This window comes from Narcine bancroftii, chromosome 14 (genome assembly GCF_036971445.1).
Source record: "Narcine bancroftii isolate sNarBan1 chromosome 14, sNarBan1.hap1, whole genome shotgun sequence".
Classification (NCBI taxonomy): domain Eukaryota; kingdom Metazoa; phylum Chordata; class Chondrichthyes; order Torpediniformes; family Narcinidae; genus Narcine; species Narcine bancroftii.
In genome coordinates, this window is record NC_091482.1 from 62,490,616 (window position 1) to 62,512,463 (window position 21,848).

Here is a 21,848-nt window from a genome sequence, read left to right on the forward strand (position 1 = left end):
GGCAAGGGTTTTATACAGAGTGGTGGGTGCCTTATTTTGGTGCATGAACAGGCAGTGGATGGAGGGATGTAGACCATATACAAACAGGTGAGAATTATGGTTGGTGCAGATAGCGAGGGTTGAAAGCCTGCTCCTGTACTGTACTGTCCAATGCTGTATGACACAGAAGGTCATTCAGACTATCAAATCAATGCGAGCTATTGATCCCTTTCCTCCTCAACCTCTATTCATGTGCATGACATCTCCCCTGATTGTCCTGCCACCCATTTACACTAGAGATAGTAGCTAATTGACGCACATCTTTGGGATGTCAGAGGAAACTGGTATACCCGGGGAAAACTCTCACAGTCACTGGGAAAACGAGTACACTCCACACAGACAGCACTGGGGGTCAGGAGTGAACCCGGGTCACTGGGGCTCTGAGGCAGTGGCTCAACCCGTTGCCCCACTGTGTCACTGTTCTTCTACCCTGCAAACACTGATTTATGTTGAAGAATCTAATCAGTTGTTTTTTTCTCCATTCTACAGAATGGAGAACAGTTGGCATAGTGGTTAGTGCAACCCCTTTACAGCACTAGTGATTGGGACCAGGGTTCGAATCTCACGCTGTCTGTGAGGAGTTTGTATGTTCTCCCCATGTCTGCATGTGTTTTCATCAGGAGCTCCAGTTTCCTCCCACCATTTGAAACGTACTGGGGGTGTAGGTTAATTGGTGTAAATTGAGTGGCATGGACGTGGGCTGAAATGGCCCATTACCGTACTGTATGTCTAAAAAAAATTTACAAAGATAATTATTATAATCTAAGTAAAAACACACAGAACTGCTGGAGGAACTCAGCCAGTCTCATAGCGTCCATAGGAGGTTAAGATATGTTCATGACATTTCAGGTCTGAGCCCTTCTTCAAGGTATAAACAAAAAGCAGGCACAAAATTAAAGGCACAAGAGAAAAGAGGGAAGGAGGAGGAAAGCGTCCAGACCAATTGGTTGAGTGAGTACTTGGTCATAGAGCGTGGGAGCATCAGGGAGTACAGATAGAGAGCAGTGAGAGAGTAGTCTCTCACAGAACTCCCTCCGAAGGGAAGAGGAGAACCTCTTCAGGACAGTCCTCCCTTGCACCAACAAAATCGAGTGAAACACTGAAATCTGCAGACACTGAGATTGTAGTAAATGGTGGAGGAACTCTGAAATAATCTGTCTATTTAAACACAATTTTTTTTCAGACTATTGAAAATTAGAAGATTTTCCATTAGGATGACACATCAGTTGCTACAAGTCATTGTGAAAAATCCAATTCCATTCTTAAAGCTACCGAGTTCGAAGCAGAGTCTAATGATCGACTGGATTGTACAAGTGCTGGTAGGATTCCAGCTGCCCCCGTGTGGCGGATAGGGGAGGACACAGCTGCTCTTGTTTCTTTGCATGGAATTTATAATGGCAGAGTAATATTTGAATGCAATAGCAGCCACAACCACTTTATTATATATAATTATATATAAATTGTATTTTGTTACGGAAGGCCTCTGGTCTGAAACTTTGTGTAACCTGCTGAATTCCTCCAGCACTTTGTGTACCGCACCACAGGTTGCTTAACACCTTCTCAACCTCTGTGCTTCCCAAAACACCGAAGAACAAGTTAAGTTGGGGACACGCTGGCTAATGTGGTCATGGCAACCTACCAAGAGCAGGGTTATTCTAGTCACCAGGTTGGCTGGTTCACTTGGTTGTGGGCGAAACACTGGTGAGGTCTTCCGTGGACAACTTCCCAGCTTTCCTTCAGAATAGTTCCCTGGGATCTTTTAGCAGAGCTCAGTTGCATCTCTCAGAGGAAGGTTGGAACCTCTGAGAGCACAGCCCCAGGGGGAAACCGTTGCGTTTTGTCCCCACCCCCAGATTAAGTTTGAATCCAGAAACCCCCAAGGTCAGTGATGCTCATCCCACCCAATGAGCCACCATATAACAACCATTCATGACACACATTGGAGCCACCATCCCAGCCATGCATTCAGGCACCCACTATTCTCTAGTTTTTTTTTAAAAAAAAGTACCTCTGATGTCTCCCTCCCTTCACTTTGTACAGATGTCCTCTGGTGTTTGCTACTCTCGCCCCGGGAAAAAGATGCTGCTTGTCAACCTTATCTATGACTCATGATCGTGGAGACCTCTGTTAAATCACCTCTCGTCCTTTCTCGTTCCAAAGCAAAAAGCCCCAGTTCTGCTAACTTTGCCTTGTAAGACTTATTTTCCAACCCAGACAACATCCTGGTAAATCTCCTCTGCACTTTTTTTTGTAAATCTGTGAGATTAAAAATCTCTCAAGGACTCCATCTGGAAATGAGTTTATTTTCACCTAGTGGGTGTTTGCTGTCTGGCGAGTTCTGTCTGAGAAGGTGGTGGAGGGGAGACTTACAACACTTAAAAGGTGAGTTCTGGAATTGGCATGAATTGCTCTTGGCCGCAGGCCAGGTGCTGAGATGCTTTTTTTAGGTGGACAACCGAGGGTCAGTATAGATGTGGTAGGCTGTGTGACTCTGACAGTCTTGTCCTGGATCGATCTCTGAATTCTTAAGGAAGTTCTGATGAGTCTTAGAGGTCAAAACCTAAGGAATCACACATTGAGGATGAAGGAATCTCTCAGCTTTCTATCCGGACACCAGCCGGAGATTCCTTTATCTTTGTTGATAACACTAAATTGATTCCAAGACCATCACATCAACTTTCCTGAAATGTTGGTAAGAATTTTAAACACAATAAAACCACAACTATTTCTTACTACTTGCCTCTAAAGAGGTTGAGATGAATTAAATTTCTGATATCACTGCATGAGCTTCCAGTCAATTTTACCTGGTGCTGATCATTTTCAGAATTTAAACGGCAGAAGATTTTCCAAAGCAGAGTTTGACTTGTTGGGATTTGTGATAGCTTTTATTGCTGATGAAGTATTCATGGAGATTCCCAGGACAGAGATAGAGGGCAACCTGTTGAAGATGAAAGATTACTGCTTTGACAGACAAAAGAAGTTGCTGCTGGGAATCATGTTAACCGAAGACATCATGTTTGGGTAGGTAACATCCTCGGGGTTGTCTGTTTCACTCAGGGTGCGATTGGAAGGTTAATTGGATTCTCGTAGGCCGGAATAATCAGCTGGCTGCCAACAGGGACAAATGTCGTCAGGGAGTAACGTCCTTGTCAATCAAACCTGGAGACTGAGATTGATTAAGATTGGTTTTTCACACAATATTTTTTTGTATAATTCTGCCTTGTTTTGCTGATTATATTAGCTTGATTTAGTCAAGAGGGCTTTGCTGCAGTTCTAATGCGGAGTTTCCACTGATGCAGTTCGGAGAGACTGACTTTAAGCAGATTCTGTAAACTGCTGAAGTTCAGGGACTGGCCCACTAGATACTTCGCTGTGAATCCTGCCATTTGTTCTAACCGACCTTCAACTCACAATGTCACATGCACAAATGATCAGAATTACCAGAATTTACTGTCACAAACATGTCTCGAAATTTGTTGCTTTGAGGCAGCATCACAGGTGCAAATATCAAAGCTAAAAATTACAGGTGAAGAAGAGAAAGAGAGGTCGTGCCTGTCGGTTCAGAAATCTGATAGCAGAAACGAAGACGCTGTTTCTGTAACACTGAGTGTTCATCTTCGGGCTCCTGTACCTCCTTCCTGATGGGAGCAATGAGAAGTGGCGTGGTTGGCGTAGCGGTCAGGGCAATGTCTTTACAGTGCCAGTGATTGGGACTGGAACTGGGTTTGAATCCTGCGCTGTCTGTGAGGAGTTTTTACGTTCTCCCCGTGTCTGCGTGGGTTTTCCCTGGGGGCTCCAATTTCCTCCCACTCTTCAAAATCATACGAGGGTGTGGGTTAATGGGGTATAAATTGGGCAGTACTGTCTCGTAAGGCTGTATGTCTAAATTTTTTTTAAAATTAAATGAAAGAGGGCAGGGCCTGGATGGCGAGGGTCTTTGATGATCGAGGCTACTCTCTTGAGGCACAGCCTCTTGTAGATGCCTTCATTGGAGTGGAGACTGGTGCCCATGATGGTAGGGATGAATCAACCTGAACACCACGAGTAGCTAAGGTTCCCATGGAAGCACTGATGAGCGAGCAGCATGAATTTGCCCAGTCTCAAACACCGTGTCCATTCCTGTGCTGTACCCTTCCATGTAATTCTACACAGTGTTTTCCTTTCCATGATCGTCAGGCAGCAGTGTAAGAGCAAAGGTGAAATCCTGGAGGATATTGAATGTTCAGGCTTGAATGTAGACTTGCTTTAAAATAGGAACCAGACTTATTCACCAGTGTTTCAATTTAAAGTTGTTTCCTTTCCCATAGCGACCCCACGAACTGGACCTCAGTGATCTTGGACAAGGTCGATCGCCTGGTTTTCTTTCTTTCCGTGGAGGACTTACAAAAACTTCCAAAGGTATTATTCCATAATTATTATAAACCAGTGGTGTAAATAAAGCCCATTGGGAGTTTTGAACCCCCTTCTCCAAATGTGGTCTTTGGCCTGGGCATGCTTGGTCAAGATAGATGCAGACTGGCTATAAAAGCAGCTCAAATATACAGATCCTCATTGATGTAGATTGAATGCGTGTTGATGCACACGTTCTTCTGGCAATAGCACAGTGAGAGCCCTTAACGACCACGTCTGTTATCTTCAGGAAGATTCAATACAGCAGAAATGCCTCGTCAATGTTGCAAAGCTGCGATCCAATCTGTTACATTTATAGCAAGTAAATGCTGAATTCTCCAACTTCCTACGAGATACAGAAAATCTGAAATTATCTTTGTGTTCAGCTTGAAGTTGCCTCTCATAATCCCCATTTTTTTTTCAGGAAGCAAATCTTTTGGGGGAAAAATATGTTGTCTAGTATAATCTAGTAATATCAAGCTCAAAGGCTGAACAGCCTCTTCTTGATCCTTGTGGACCCTAGTGTTTGGTCAGGATCATGACCCAAAATGTTGCTCATTGTCCTACCTCCAATAATACTGCCTGACTTGCTGAATTGCTCTAAATTCCAGCATCTGTTGACTCTTGTGCTTCCATTTGACCTTTGTCAAATGGAAGGCCTGAAGTTTGATGGATGAGTTGTAACCACTGAATCAGGCTCTGATTTTAATCCTGTTGGATTGTAAACTCTTAGTAACTTGCGACTTGGGCTGAAGTTTGTCAAGTTATTATAAAAATCCAACTAGCTCGCTAATGTTCCCAATTTAAATTTAGACATACAGCACAGTAACAGGCCCTTCCGGCCTGTGAGCCCGTACCGCCCAAATTACACCCCTCATGTTTTTGAAGGATGGGAGGGAACCAGAGCACCCAGAGGAAACCCACTCAGACAGGGGGAAAATGTATAAACTCCTTACAGACAGTGCCAGATTCAAACCTCGGTCACTGGCCCTATAATAGTATTGTGCCAACCACCGTGCCGCCCCAATGCTAACTGTTCTTTAGGGAAGGTAATGAGATGTCGGAGTGTAATACACAAAGGTGCTGGAGAAACTCAGCAGGTCATGGAGCATCCATAGGAAGAAAATAGGAACCGATCTTTCAGACCTGGGTCCTCCATCTGTCCTCTTTGTGCCGTTAACTCCTACGCAATATTTTAAGTATGGTCTCACCAGAGATTTATAGAGCTGCAACATCACCTTGCGACTCCTGAACTCATGAAGCCCAGCATACCATAGGCTTTCTTAACTATCCTATCAACCTGCATGGCAACCTTGAGAGAGCTGTGGATTTGGACACCAAGGTCCCTCCAATCTTCCACACTGTTAAGAGTCCTTCCATTAACCACGTACTCTGCCTTCGTTTGACCTTCCATAATGGATCTCCTCTCAGAAAAAGATGCAATGCAAAGATTAGTTGATCCCGGCAAACCTCCTTGATCACATTGGTGAGAAGATTCAAACATCCAAACCTTTCTCCACTCTTTCAGGATGTTGTCATCTTGGAGAGGGTCGAGATGCTGTTTCACAGCCAAAGACAGTGGGAGCAAAGCACTTTTGGTTCCACCTGCCAGCAAGTGATGGAAAGTTCTGACCTTGATTACCTTTTCCGAAAACAACAAATATTATTACAAATGGCAGTTGGACTTCTCGGCACCGGGGAGTGGCAGTCCAAGAACGGTGAGGTTGGCTTTTTGGCTTTTTCCATCACTGACCATTGTGGCTTCAGCTGTTGGTTTGCTGAGCTCCGGAGCCCAATCCGTAAAATCCTCTCCACCCTTGATCACCTGTTTTGGTCACATCATAATTTTCCCTTTCTTGTGCCAATGTCATCTGAGCCCAGTTGTGGCTTTACTGATTTAAAATTGCTGTGCTGTTACCCCTATGGACGGCCACTCTGTGTTGGGATTTGAAGTGTTACTGGATGGACAGCCCTTGCCCAGAGACACTGGGTGCAGGTGCTGCTCCCTGGGTCAACTCCACCAATGGATTGCAGAAGCCATTGCCTTGCCTTGGATCCCTGCCATGAGTGACAGCGACAGACACAGAAATTTGCTTGGCAAAAGGAAGGGACTAATTCTGCTTGTTTTGTGTCAGATCCTGTCCTGACCTACAGCATCCTCCGTACCACCCTCCCTTCTGCCTGGACCACCCATTTACTGACTGGCATGGCAGACAATGACTTCATGAACTGCTTGGAGATGATTGGCCAAGATGTGCACTTTCAGCCATTCGAACTATTTCAGCTGCTGGAGAGGGTGAAGCAGGTACCAATGTTCCAGTGTTGTGCGACGCTGTGGTCAGAGAAAGTCCGTTCCATGGGTGGGCAGTTGGTGCATTTCAGGGGAATCTAGATAGGTGTGCGGGAGGTTGAGGAAGAGATGTGAACAGCACATACACTGGCATGGAATAGTTGGGCTGAAAGGCCTGTTTCTGTTCTGTACGTTTTATTTCTTTTCATTTTTTTGCATTAATCTGCTCTCAATGAAAGGACAACCAAGGAGTGGGTGTTTCCAGAGAACGCTGTGTCATCCCCTTCACTCATGGGGCTGACAAAGCTGGTCGTTATTGCCGGCCCCAATTTCCCCTTGATCTGCTGCTTTTTAAATGACATCGTGGCTGGTCTGGGCCAGCTTCCTTCCCGATGAACCAGGCACGTTTGGGAAACAACCTGATGTTTTCCTGAACAGTTTTTACAATTTCACGCTCATCTCCAGCGATAATATCTGCATAAGTGTTAACAGAGCAAAGGTCCTGAGGTGATTCACTGGAGGGTTAACCAATGAAATACAAAATGGAGCTGATCAGCAAAAATTCAGTGGAGACACGAGAGTCTGCAGTTGCTGGAATCTGAAGCACAATCAACGGCGGAGTAGCATCTGTGAGGGAAGGTTCAGGTTGAAGCCCTTCAAGAGGGAGGCTTTTCTTTTTACTTAATAGAGGAAGTTTTCAGTGTCAGTGAAATGTCTCAACCCGAAACATTCAGAATCAGAATTTATTGTCATGAACAAGTCATGAAATTCATTGTTTTGGAGCAGCGTCACAGAGCAAATATTTTTATGAACCACCTGACAAAATTAATAAAAATAGTGCAAGAAAAAGAAATAGTCGAAGTAAGGCAGTGTCTGTGGCTTATTGTTCAATCAGGAATCTGATGGAAGTGGGGAAGAAGCCGTCCTTGTGCCCGCGCCTTCAGGCTCCTGTACCTTTTTCCTGAAGGTAGCAGAGTAAAGAGGGCATTTGCTGGGTGGTGGGGGTCCTTCCGGATAGAGGCTGCTTTCTTAAGACAACGCCTCTTGTAGATGTCCTTGATGGAGTGAAGATTGGTGCCCGTGATGTCGCAGGCCAAGTTAACCACCGTCTGGAGTTTTTTCTTTTTCTGAGTATTGGCACCAGACAGTGATGCAATCAGCCAGAATGTTCTCTAGGGTACACCTTTAGAAGTTCTCGAGAGTCTTCGATGACGTACCAAATCTCCTCAAACTCCTCACAAAGTATAGCTGCTGGTGAGTCTTCTTCGTGATTGCAGGCTTCATGAGGCTCCAGGACAGATCCCCAGGAACATGAAGTTTTTGAGCCTCTCCACTGCTGACCCCTAGAGAACTGCTGTTCTCCTGAAGTCCACAACGATCTCTTTGGACAGACTATTTCTCTCCAGATGCTACCTGACCCACCATATCCCTCCAGCAGTTCATTGTTTGCTCAAGGTTCCAGCATCTGCAGATTTAGTGATTCTCTGCACTCAGTTGTTAAAGTCTTTCAACTATAAATTACATTAATAAATCTGTGATGAAGGGAACAGGTGCATTTTACTGAGTTACACATTAATATTTTATGTGATATATATTTGTTTTGTTGGTGGTTTACAAGGATTGCAATAATCAAAGGAAAATATGTTGCCTAAATGGGGATAGTTTTCCACTGCAATGGAATGGATATTTAATTTTAATTTTTAAAAATTTAAACAATTAGCACGGTAACAGGCCATTTCAGCCTACGGGTCCGTGCCACCCAATTTACCCCTTGTATGTTTTGAATGGTGGGAGGAAATGGGAGCCCTTGGAGAAAACCCACGCAGACACGGGGAGAATGTACAAATTCCTTACAGACAGCGCCGGATTCGAACCCCGGTGCGGTCCCGATTCCTGGCGCTGTAAAGGCATTGCGCTGACCGCCACGCAAACCGTGCCGCTGAATACAGCCCTAGTAACAAACAAGTTCATTGTAGACTGTGGCCTTTCCGAACCATCACAGAATAATTCTGCTCTGTCAGATCTACAGGCCTGTATCAACGATTCCTCCCCAGGTGATCGAGCAGCTGGGACGGGTAGCAACCCAATTCACAGAAAAGGACTTGATGAGACTGGACCTATCAGACCTGGGTGCCATGGCAGCCCTGGGTAAAATTACAGAGTGGACCAACAGGAAGGTACCCAACTGACCTCTGTACTGAGAAAAAAATGGGTCAGGATGTGTATAAATCAGGGGTGCAGACCTCTGCATGGAGAGCGGTGCAATTTTTAAACAACATATCTACGAGTTTGTTGTCAGGGCTTGAGAGCCTGAGCTATATGGAGAGGTTGTGCAGGCTGGGGCTTGGAGCCCAGGAGGATGAAGGGTGATCTATTCCCAGAGTAGGGGAAATCAGTAATCAGAGCATATGAGTTTAAGGGGAGAGAGATTTACAGTAAAACTACTAAAATCCAGTCTGCTCAGGGATTGGGTCAATCCGGATTTTTAGATTTTCCAGATTCTCGGGCAGTACTTTTAAAATTCAAATTTAAGGAGAATAAAGGAGCGATGAACTGTTAAATTTTGGTAGTTTATTAACAAAACATTTTTTCATATAAAATACAATGTACAAAAAAAAACAAATAAATATTTATTTGTTCATTTCTGCATCTTCTGTGCATCTTTGGCGCACACACACAAAAGCCTGCTAAATTTTAAAAGTTTGAGAGTTTTTGAGAAGTCCAGATTCTCGGGCAGTCTGGATTTCTGGCATCCGGATTTTAGGACTTTTACTGTAATAAGAACATGGGGGGGTAACTTATTAATTTATGGAACAGGCTACGGAGGTGGTGGTTAAGGCCGGTACTATTGCAACTTTGCAAACATTGGGCTGATAAATGGTTAGGATGAGGGATGGGTCTTGAGCAGTGGTTCTCAACCTTTTTCTTCCCACTCACTTAAGTCCTCTGTGGTTAGTAAGGGATTGCTTAAGATGGTACATGAGTGAGTGGAAAGAAAAAGGTTGAGAGGGATATGGGCCAAACACAGATGGATGGAAAAATGTTTGGGTGGGAAATTTTGGTTGGATTTGGCAGGTTGGCTGAAGGGCCTGTTTCCGCACTCTGGCTCTAGGAAGGTGGCTCTCAACCATTTTTTTTTTTTTTTACATTCGCATCCCACCTTAAGTAAACCACAGAGCACCTATGGCATCCAGAGGAAATTACAGCTAAGTTTGCAACTCCTTGAGCAGTGGGAAGGGGAATCTGCGTCACCATGATAATCCGACACGTAGCTTCTCTTTTAGATCCACTGAAGGATCATGGGTAGAAAAATGACAAAGCTTGATATTGTCACCATAATGGATAAAACTTTGCCCTTCTTGGACAATATTTCCATCTCCCTTTTGCACTAATAGGCGATTTAATCTTTGTTCCAGCTCAATATATTGTTTACCACCTTTCTCCGTGTGAACAGACTCCGTGTAGACGAGCTGGATGCAGCTAATCTAGTGTCTCTGGGCCACATCATTTGTGGCATCAAACCAGCTGACATATCTGGCATAAACCCATTGCAGTTCAGGTAGGTACCATCCAATGTGCATGGAGTTGTAACAAAAGCCTAACCTTTCGGTTCAAAACTCCAGGGATTGTCTTGGACAATGAATGGCATGAGTGCCTGTGAGGGAGCTGTCGATCCAATCAATTGAGGGTTTGCTGATGGGGTGAGATTCAGAGTGGTGGAGGAAGCTCACTTTGGAGCAGGATCCCCAGATCCTATGCCATTTGCTGAACATAGAACGTAGAATATTACAGCACAGTACAGGCCCTTCAGCCCATGATGTTGTGCCAACCTATATAAACCCAGTCAACAATCTTATCCTTCCCCATCTCAGGCCCGTAAACCTCTATTTTTCTTACATCCACGTGCCTGTCTTTAAATATCTCTATTGTTCCAGCCTCAACCACCACCCCTGGCAATGCATTCCAGGCACCCACTACTCTCTTGTTTTTTAAAAAAAAATAGCCTGTCCCTGATGTCGCCCCTAAAATTTCTTCCCCTTATTTTATAGATTCCAGTAACAAAGTGTTAAGGTGGAGTGCATCTCGGATTCCTTTGTCCTATCTGTTCCACGGTTTAGATTTTTTTTAGACTTATGGCACATAACAGGCCCACAAGACCCTGCTGCCCAATGAGACCCAATTGACCTACAACTCCCGGTACATTTTTGAAGGATGGGTGGAATCCGGAGGAAACCCATGCAGGAACGGGGATTACATACAAACTCCTTACAGACAGCGCCAGCTTAGAATCTGGGTTGTTGGCGCTGTAACGGTGTTGCGCTGACCACTACACTAACCATGCCACCTTTTTAATTCAAACAATGTTGCTCTTGATTTGTGGGTCTGTCGTCCACCTTGCTGTGTGGGTAACTCCAGCATGGCGGTTCTGTGGATCGGGAGACTGAGTCTGTCGTGTGATGAATCCCAGCTCCGTGTCCTGGCCAAGCTCGTTACACGCACGGAAACATTTGGAGACGTCAGTCAGTGGAAAGCTGCAGAATTCATTGAAATTGGTTCCATTGCAGGTAAGCAACTTCCAGATCAGCAAATAAAAGTGGCCCTGGATAGGATATTAGCTCAAACTCTGCTTTTACTTGAAGGGTTTTGTTATGAGATTTAAAGATTAGATCATTTGCTGAGAAATTCAAACTACTGGAGGGACCTAGCAGGTCAGGCAGCATCTGTGGAGGTGAGGGGATAGTTGGTGTTTTAGGTCGAGAACCTGCATCAGGGAAAACAGAAGGGATGGGATGTGACCATGGGTGGTGGAACCAGATGAGGGGGCTGATGGGTAGAAAGGGTAGGACAGGGAAGGTGGAGAGGTGTGGATGAGTGGCAGGGAGATGATGGGTGGAGAGCTGAGGGAGGAGGGTAGGGAGGTGGAGATGGGGAGAGGAGGGGGTAGGGAGGTTCAGAGGTGTGATGAGAGGCAGGCAGAGGGAAAGGGAGGAGGAGGAGAGGGGGTAGAGGTGGAGGTCTGGGTGAGGGGCAGGTGGACAGGGGTATGGAGGTGGAGGAGGGGAGGGCATAGGGAGGTGGAGAGGTTGGGTGAGGGGTAGGTAGAGGGGTAGGGAGCGGAGTGGGGGAGCAGAGGGGTTAGGGAGGTGGAGAGGTGGGTGGGAGGGGCAGTTGGAGAGGTTTGGGGAGGGGAGGGGGTATGGAGGTGGAGAGGTGTGGGTGATGGGCAGGTGGAAATGGAAAAGATGAACTAAGGGGGCAAGAATCTGGGAGGGCTGGTAGGAATGAACACAGGGAGTGCATGAACTGAAGTTGGAAAATTCATTGGGCTCGAGGCCACTACAGTTGTTTCAGGATCACAAACGGCAATGAAGAAGCATGCAGGAGGGAGATAGATCAGCATGTTGAGTGGTGTCACACCAACAACTTTGCACTCAACATCAGTAGAACCAAGGAGATGATTGTGGACTTCAGGAGGAAGTCAGGAGAACAGGAACCAGTCCTTGTCGAGGCTCAGCAATAGAGAGGGTCAAGAACTTTAATTTCCTGGGTGTCAGTATCTCTGAAGATTTGTACTGGAGCCTCTAGGACGATACCATCATGAAGAAGGTCCGCCAGCGGCTATACTTTGTGAGGAATTTGAGGAGATTCGGTATGTCTCGAAAACTTTTACAGGTGTACCATGGAGAGCATTCTGGCTGGTTGCATCACTGTCTGGTATGGAGGCGCCAACTCTCAGGACAAGAAAAAACTCCAGAGGGTTGTTAACTTGGCCTGCGACATCACAGGCACCAGAGTTCACTCCATCTAGGACATCTGCAAGAGGCAATGTCTTAAGAAAACAGCCTCCATCCTCAAGGCCCTACACCCCCAACCACCATCAAGGCTATACAACCATCAGGAAAAAGGTACAGGAGCCTAAAGACAAGCACGCAGCGGCACAAGGACAGCTTCTTCCCCGCTGCCATCAGATTCCTGAATTCAGGAATCCTGAATCAGATTAATTGAACTAAAGACACTGCCTTACCTTGATTTCTCGTGCACTATTTTTACTTTTTTTTTAATGTAGTTTTTATGAAAGCTGTGACGCTGCCACAAAACAACAAATTTCATGACTTGTTCATGACAATAAATGCTGATTTTGATTCTGGCATTGAGGACAGTGTGCAGGTTTTCTGCCTAACAGTTGCCTCGTCTACTCTTGGTGGAGGAGGATGCATCGAGAGACCAGGTCTGAGGATGTCCATTTGAATCTCTGCCTCACCTGGAACTGGATGGTGGTGAGGAAGGTGCAGGGACAGTTACAACAGTTACTCGGGGGACAGGGAGGGATGGGGGGGAATAGAGAGGCAGGGAGGGAAAGGTCCCTACAGAAAGGGGAAGGTGTTATTTGTTGAGGATCCCATGAGGGATGATGGAAAGAATAATAATAGTGGGTGAAGAGACATGAGGCAAAGGCCATGAGGACAGGACCTCTGTCCTGTCTGGGGGTATACGTCGAGGAAACATGAGTGAGGTGCTCCATTAGCAGTGGTAGAGGGGAAGCAATGTACCTGAAGAAGGAGAATATCTCAGAGGTATTCGTAGGCTCCTGGGTATCCAGATCATCTGGCGATTTCTCTTTGTAATTTCTGGAAACTTGTTGCGTGACCCTTCCTGCATCACAGGAATGACCACATGAGGAAATGAGATGGTGAAAGGTGCTAACACACTCACCGCTGGAGCAGATCTCAGCTCATTAATGTTTGTCATCACGGCTTGACTTTGTGAATGAAGATTGAGGAAGGGGCCTGTCCACGTCTGCTGTAGGCTCGCTGGGTGGCTGACGAGACATGCCCGGCCGCAGCAGCTTCAAGGGAAACCCTGTTCTGGGTTTTGTGTTGGTGCGTCACAGTTCTACTTCCATCTTCCTTTGTCCTCAAGGCCAGCTCTGCGTGCGTTCTTGAAGGAGGAGACAGACTGGTGAATGGTGTGTTGCCAGCCCATGTGATCAGAGGCAGGAGCAGACCACTGGCAATGGTCAACATGGCAGGCACAAAGGGATTTCTTCAGAGAGTCCTTGTACCTCTTGTTCAGAGCCCCTCTGTCACAGTGGCCAGTGGAGAATTCACCATGCAGCACAATCTCGGGCAGGCGACGGCTGACTTATTCAGCTCTTTGTATCTATTTTGCCAGTCAATTTGATCTTGTTGATCTGCACTTTGATTCCTTGACTGGGTTTGATCCATTTATTCTGATACCTTTACTCCACAAACTCAGAATCAGATTTATTGTCATGGACGTGTCAGATTTCAGATTTATTGTCAGAGTACATATATGACATCACATATAACCCTGAGATTCCTTTTCCCTACTGACGCGGTAGAATTACCACTAATGGGTCATGCAAAAATAAACCGGAGACAGTGTAAAACATGTAAACAAGCAAAGAACTGTAAACATATAACAAATATAAACAAACTGACTGCACAATACAGAGAGAATAAAAAAGAAAATAAAGTGCACAAGTGAAAGTCCTAAAATGAGTCTCTGATTGACTTTGTCATTGAGAGTGGAGGGGTAGCAGCTGTTCCTGAACCTGGAGGTGCGAGTCTTGTGTCTTTCCTGATGGCAGCAGTGAGAACAGAGTGTGGGTGCAGGGTGATGAGGGTCTTTGATGATTGCTGCTGCTCTCTGACGGCAGTGTTCCCTGTAGATGTGCTCATTAGTGGCGAGGGTTTTGCCTGTGATCTCCTGGGCTGTGTCCACTACCTTTTGGAGGGCTTTACGCTCAGGGGTATTGATGCAGCCAGTTCCACCACACCTCTATAGAAATTTGCCAGGATTTCTAATGTCAGAATAAACCTCCGCAATCTCTTGAGGAAAAAGAGACACTGACATGCTTTCTTCATGAGGCCATTGGTGATTTGAGTCCAGGAAAGATCCTCTGAGATAGTGACTCCCAAGAACTTAAATGTGCTCACCCTCTCCATCTCTGATCCCCCAATGATCATTGGATTATATACTTCCCTTTCCTTTCCTGAAGTCAAAAATCAGCTCCTTAGTTTTGGTGACAATGAATGCAAGGTTGTTGTTGATGCACCCTCCAGCCAAGTTTTCAATCTCTATCCTGTAGGTCGACATCCCCTTCCTTTATACAGCCCACTACTGTGGTCTTGTCGGCAAATATGTAGATGGTGTTATTTTCGTACCGAGCCACACAGTCATAAAATTTGTTGTTTTGCAGCAACTGTATGGAGCGGAACAAGGTGCAACATTAATATAAATTACAATTCTGTGAAGATTTAATGAAATAAATAAGTAGTGTGAAAAGAGAAAGTGTGGGGTCGTGTCCATAGGTTCATTGTTCAGAAATCTGAAATGGGAAGTTGTTTTTGTAATGTTGAATGTGTCTTCAGGCTCCTGTACCTCCTTACTGATGGTAGTGGTGAGAAAAGGGCATGGCTTGGATGGTGAGGACATTTGATGATAGAGACTTCTTTCTTGAGGTACCAACTTAAAGATGTCTTTAATGGAATAAGGACTAACACCCCTGATGGCGCTGGCCAGGTTTACAACCTTCCATAGCCTGTTCCTGTCCGGTGCGCTGGCACCTCCATTCCAGGCAGTGATGCAACCAATCAGAATGCTCTCCATGTAGCCCTGTAGAAATTTGCAAGAGTCTTTGTTGACATTCCAAATTGCCTCAAACTCCTAACAAAATATAGCCACTGTCTATATTTCAATACACCACTGAACCCACAGCATCAGAGTTTCTCCACAAAATTGCTGCTACCCTTGGTGCAAAGACAGGTCTTTCCTCAGAACTGGATGAGACCCAACAGGTGTAATAAAGTACAGAACTGGGGAACAGGGGTGGGAGACATCAAAGAGGTTGGAGGACCTTTTCTTGCTTTACAGTTAATGTACGTGCTGCAGTTTATTTAATATTTTGTTTTCATTCCTATCAAACTGCAATAGCTGGTCTTCCAGATATAGTTCTCTCATCACTGGTTAAAGAACAGATTGAAGGACTCACCCCCACTGCTGTTGCAACACTTCCACCAAAGAAACTCTCGGTAAGTGTATAACAATCATCAGCGATCCAAGCCAGAAATGTCTCACCAGCTGCTCCTACCGATTCTAGCTCTTTAGATGAGGAGGTTGAACACGGTACTGTGCCTTCTTCCAACTCTGGCCCTCTGGTTCTGTGCTGACGGTATCATTTGTTTGCAAGAACACATACTAATCAGATGACAGAGACCATTCAGCCCATCTTACTTAGCCCATCTCTAAGCTCTTCCATACTTCCATAACATTTTTTTCTTTGAGCCAACGGTGGTTGGGGATGCCCTCTTTCTGCGACAGGTATTTGTGAGTTCAAATCCTAATCCAGGTCTTGAGCATAAAAATCTAGGCCTAAATAATTGCAGATTCTTCTGGCCAATATTCCCTCTAATAAAATATTGCAATTCATCACTGCTGGCACCGTTTTCATCAGTGTTATTCGCCTCTTCCCATTGCTTGACCTGATGCACTGTAAGAGACTGAGGTTTCCATTTCGTTAACTGTTTTCTATTCCAGATTCCAACATCTGTAGACTCCTGTGCCTCTATCTACTGCTTCTGTCTGTCACTCATTCTGAGATCTGCCAACGAGGCAGATTTCTCCACTCCTTCCACTGAACCACCATGATCAATGCGGAGGCTCTTCTCTGTTTCCAAATGCTCAATTGCAGTGCATGTGTCCCATTGTGCAGAACAGGAGTCAGTGCCCAAGGTGGGTCTGTCAGGAGCTTCACACTAGGCATCTTCAAAACATTGTTCAGATTTCAATTTTAGATTTATTGTCAGAGTACATACATAACATCACATACAACCCTGAGATTCTTTTCCTGCAGGCGTAGCAGAGTTACCACTTCTTGGTAGTGCCAAAAAAAACTGTATTCAACATACACATGTAAACAAATAAAGAAATGTAATCAAACTGACTGTGCGATACAGAGGAAACAAAAAGAAAATCATTAAATTACAAAAGTAAGAGATAAATTAGTCCTTGATTGAGTTTGTTGTTGAGGAGTCTGATGGTGGAGGGGTTCCTGAACCTGGTGCTGTGAGTCTTGGGGCACCTATACCTCTTTCCCAATGGCAGCAATGAAAACAGTGTGTGTGTGTTGGGTAGTGTGGATCCTTGATGATTGCTGCTGCTCTCTGATGGCAGTGTTCCCCATAGATGTGGGGAGGGTTTTTCCTTTGATGTCCTGGGCTGTGACCATTACCTTTTCCAGGGCTTTAAGCTCAAGGGTATTGGTGACCCCATATCAGACTGCGAAGTAGCTGGTCAGCACACTTTCCACCACACATCTGTAGAAATTTGCCAGGGTTTCTGATGTCAGAACAAACTTTCGCAAACTCCTGAGGAAGTAAAGGCGCTGACGTGCTTTCTTCACGATGCCATTAGTGCGTTGGGTCCAGGAAGGATCCTCCGAGATAGTGACTCCCAAGAACTTAAATTTGCTCACCCTCTCCACCCCTGATCCCTCAGTGATCAATGGATTGTATACTTTTGGTTTTCTCTTCCTGACGTTAGCAATGAACTCCTTGGTTCGGTGACATTGAGTGCAAAGCTGTTGTTGGTTGTTGATTGTCTTTGGATCTTCGGAGATCTGGACGGATACACAGGTAGGGTGGGTTTAGTGGGATATGGGCCAAGGGCGGCAGTTGGGACTATTGTTGGTGGGGCATTTTGGTCGACATGGGCAAGTTAGGCTCTGGGGCCTGTGTCTATGCTGTCTGACTCTCCGATTGTTTAATGTTCCAATAGCCTACATCTCCAACAGGGCAACTGTCATTCAGCTGCTTACAGTCAAGTTCATCCAGCATGTGCGCTCTGTTTTACTGATTCCATTTTTACTTCCTGTGTCAGGTGGTCTTTAGCCCTGCACAGATCCGTATGTTTAACTATGAGCAGGCAGTAGCCGTGACTCCTGCCCAGCTAGAGAAACTTGGAGATGTACAGAAGAAAGCTCTGGACATGGTCCTCACATCGTGGCACCGAACAGCAGTTGACATAAGAGGTAAAAGTCTGGCCCATGGCCAGAACATCACACACAATGTGCCGGAGATTGAGGCCCTTTTGTTTTGATTCTGTTTCAGGCCATGGGCATCAGTGGTAAGGCCAGGTCTGACTGCCCAACCCTAACTACTCTCAGAGGGTGGTGCTTACCCTCCTTCTTGGACTGCTGCATTCTTCTTCACGAAGGTGCCGTGAAAATCCGGTCCCAGCAACAGTGAAGGATGGCTGGTAGATTTTTGTGAAAAACAAAAGTCTGCAGATTGTAATTAAAAACATAGAATTGCTGGAGGAACTTGGCAGGTCTTGCAGCATCCATAGGAGGTAAAGATATATTGCCGACTCCTTGGGCCTGAGCCCTTCCTCAAGACTTGCTGAGTTCCTCCAGCATTTCTGTGCTTTTAGTATATTTTCAAGTCTGGATGTTTGATTTGGAAAGGAAACTCAGATGCTGGTGTCCCCCTGCACCTCATCCTTACTAGACATGGCCTGACCAAGGGACTGTAGTGGAATTTAGAGGGGGGTGCACAGCTGCCAGAGCTGGAGATGGTGAAAAGGATGCAAACCAAACAACTTTGAGGAATGCAGGTTTTCTCTAGAATTGCATCTATTTAAGTCTCACCAGAGCCTCCTTCCTTCCCACTTCCCACTTCCACCAATATTATCCCCTTTCCATCAAATAATAACATGGCTTCCAGTTACTGTACATACTCACGTAATAGTTGAATTTTTAGGGTAAAATTTAGGGGATTGACTATTACTACATCCATACTACTTTTGACCACAGTAATTATCTGTGTTGCTCGAGGCATCGGGAGCTTGGATGGGCAGCCAGCCGGGACTGGATGGTGAGTGCGTGTTCAGGGCGTCGGGAGCTCCGATGGGGGGTGGCCAAGGCCTAGGCAAGAGTCTAACCCTAACCCTAACCCTAGGCAAGAGTCGGCAGTTAGAGTATTGTGAGCTCCAGTGGGCAGAAGGCCAGGGCCTGGGCGAGAGTCCATGGTTGAGGCATCAGGGCAGGCAGGCGGATGAAGCCAAAAACCGGGGGTGGAGGTGGGGTCAATTTTTACATGGTATCAACTATTATACATATATATATGGTAAATACTTCTATGTTTTTCATTTTCTCTGCCATGACATCACTGGCTTATTACCCAATTTGTAAAGTTGAATAATGTGATGCCATTAAGAGCTATTGACAGTGATGGACTTCAGGATAGAGGTTGTTGACTGAGAATGAATGTTCAGATCTAACCAGCATTGATAAGTAGAGGAATATAATCTGATCACTAATCCATTGGCAGAGGTCTGATGGGCTTCCTCTGATTAATGCAGATGCTGCCAGGGTGTGAGGAGGATGGTAATCGGGGAACCCAGTGGTGTCATTGTAAATAAACATTTGGGTGAACACACCCTTCCACAGGAGCCTGTTTCAGCCCACAATATCACACCTCCCAAAAGTACCTGCCCAACTCCGCAGCTTCCGTGAAACCTGTGGCCTTTGTAAGTACAGTCAACAACTTACTCAAGTCCAGACTGGGCCACACACTCAGAATTGCCTAAACCCTCCTCTGCCCATCTTTATCCCTAGGTTCTCAAAGAGCCTCCTCCAAACCCACTTGCTGTAGCTTGCTTCTTAATGTCGTAGTTTCTTGTGAACAGTTGGTAGATAAGTAAATCGGGGACATGTCTGAAATGTGGCTAGTTATTAACAAACTCCTCTCTGTCTGTAGGAAGATCATCTGGAAGAAATCTTTCTGCAAGCCTGAATGGAGTATTATTGTGTCTCATTTGTAATCTTTTACATACAAGAGAAGAAGCTCAGATGTAACTACTAAAATATCCTATCACCTTGTGTTTTCCTCTGTTTGTATGAGTCATTGTCCAGCTTTGCATACGCGAGTAATGATTCTGTGTGGAACTGAATTCCACGTCAAGGTCATTTTCTATTCATGTGATGCAGACTGTTCCATTTTTGTTGGTTGAGCTTGTTTTCTTTTGTTTCACTGAAAATGTGTGGTTCAATAAAGCAATCTTTTTTTGGCTTTGGATTAACATCACCATCTCACAAAGAGTTGATTTTCTAATGAAGGTCTTGAACCTGAAACGTTAACATGGTGCTTCTCTCCACAGATGTCTCTTGCATTTTCCGCTTTTATTTCAGATGCATCCCTTTCCAGCACCTGAGGGTGACAAACACTGGAATTTCCTTCCTGAACTTCTCTGCCTCCCAACTTGAAGTGAAGGGAATAGGGAGGAATGCGGGAAAGGGGGGGCAAACAAAGCTGGGCATAGTAGCATCAGTATGAAAGCTGACCCAAGTGGAAATGGGTGATATTAATAAGGGCTGACATCTAGAAATGGAATGAGTGGATCCAGCGTTCCATACTGGCAGTGGACACATAGCCGTGGGTAGATAACATCTTGCTTCAAGAACTGAACCTCATAATTAATATTATTGTTCATTATCAACATATTCAGTATGGTTTAGAGCAGTGCTTCTCAACCTTTTTCTTTCCACTCACATGTTTTTAATTACAATCTGCAAGATCGTTACATGGATAGGAGGGGACTAGAGGGGTATGGACCGGGTGCTGGTCAGTGGGACTAGGAGGGTGGGGATTTGCTACGGCATGGACTAGTAGGGCTGAACTGGCCTGTTCTGTGCTGTAAGTGGTTATATGTTATATGTAAGTAATCCCTTACTAACCACAGAGCACCTATGGCATAGAGATTGATCACTGATGTCACCCACAACCAATGAATGTGGCTCTTTTGAACAATCCAAAAATTGGTTAATTGGGCATGACCTTAATGCAAATTGAGTGATTTCTGCAGTTATTTTTAAATTGTTAAGGTTCAAAACAATAGAGCTCCATGACAGATACAAGGCTCAAACTAAATGGAGTTGCATTCAAAACTAAACCATGGAAATAGTATTTCATTGAAAGATTGGTGGATTGATGGAATAGGGTGAGGATAGAGTTGTAACAGAACCACTATGTGGCTAAAAGAGAACTGAAGTGTAACTTGCTTTCGAGGAAAGATGAATGGAGCAATGGTATCACCACCATCTACTCTTGGCTAAATGATAAGACTGAACGCCATGACTGGTCAATAACTCTATTTGTGCTGCATTACAAGACCAAAGTTTTAACAATTATATAATGCCTTTAATGTAGCCAGAGATCTCAAGTTGATTCACAGGAGCAATGATTAAATATGGCTTCAAAAGAAGATTTGGTCAGGGTCAAGGGAGCATGGAGAACAGAGAGAAGAGGTTAAGTGACGGGATAATTGGCCTCCAACCCAAGACACAACTGCCAGAGGTGGAGTGATCGGGTGAGTGAAATCAATTCTCAATCATCTGAGCTGGTTATAGGGCTGGTTGAGACAGACCTAAGAGTGTTTCAGAGTTCATCACTCTTCATCTGGTAACGAGAACTTGAAGCTACATCATGTCGGGATGTACCACAAAACCCTAGGGTATCTGGCACCTATGGGGATTGGTAAATGCTGGATAAGTGAATTTTCTGGTTGGTTGAGAATGCGTGTTGTGTGATTGGTGAATCAACCGCTAGGGGCACCAATTTTAAATGTTTGTATTTTTTACCTATTTATTTTCTAAATTTTTTTTGCCGGTTGCTTGAATTCTGAATAATGGGGATTTTTACTGTACATTGTGCTAAATATTAAGTCTGATCTAGAATGTGATAAATGTGGGTGCAGAATAACAATCATCCCTACCTGATCTTCAAAACCAGATCAGTTCATTGTGTTGTAGCATTGTACAGAACAGAACCAGGTCCTTCAGCCAATTGTAACTACACTGACCATCAAGTGCCTGTCTAAACTAAGATCATTTTCAAGATCTTCTATGCCAAGGTGTCTCAAGGGGCTAATCTAAAAACAGTAAATCCCCTGGTATCTGGCACCTATGGGGATTGGTAGATGCTAGATAAGTGAATTTTCCAGTTGCTTGAGATTGCCTGTGGCCTGAGTGGTGAGGCACACCATTTTAAACTTCTGGATTTTTAAACCTATTTTCTGCAATTTCTTTTTGCCGGTTGCTTGAATTCCA

The 21,848-nt window shown here is 44.9% G+C and overlaps 1 protein-coding gene across 2 annotated transcripts in view; it reads left to right on the forward strand.

Annotated features, from left to right (window-relative positions):
- Positions 1-19,822, forward strand: part of strc1 (stereocilin 1) — a 46,463-nt gene extending 26,641 nt beyond the window's left edge. The window contains exons 15-25 of one of the 2 annotated variants that reach the window (XM_069910308.1): positions 1,223-1,358; positions 2,864-3,060; positions 4,347-4,437; positions 5,957-6,146; positions 6,564-6,733; positions 8,740-8,895; positions 10,135-10,277; positions 11,135-11,283; positions 15,677-15,774; positions 17,621-17,771; positions 19,501-19,822. In XM_069910308.1, coding sequence (XP_069766409.1) covers positions 1,223-1,358; positions 2,864-3,060; positions 4,347-4,437; positions 5,957-6,146; positions 6,564-6,733; positions 8,740-8,895; positions 10,135-10,277; positions 11,135-11,283; positions 15,677-15,774; positions 17,621-17,771; positions 19,501-19,598 — 1,579 coding nt within the window. In that variant the 3' untranslated portion in view covers positions 19,599-19,822. Of the gene's footprint in view, positions 1-1,222; positions 1,359-2,863; positions 3,061-4,346; positions 4,438-5,956; positions 6,147-6,563; positions 6,734-8,739; positions 8,896-10,134; positions 10,278-11,134; positions 11,284-15,676; positions 15,775-17,620; positions 17,772-19,500 lie in introns of those variants that run through there. The other variant, XM_069910309.1, reaches the window with a different exon arrangement.
- The last annotated feature ends 2,026 nt before the right edge of the window (positions 19,823-21,848 follow it).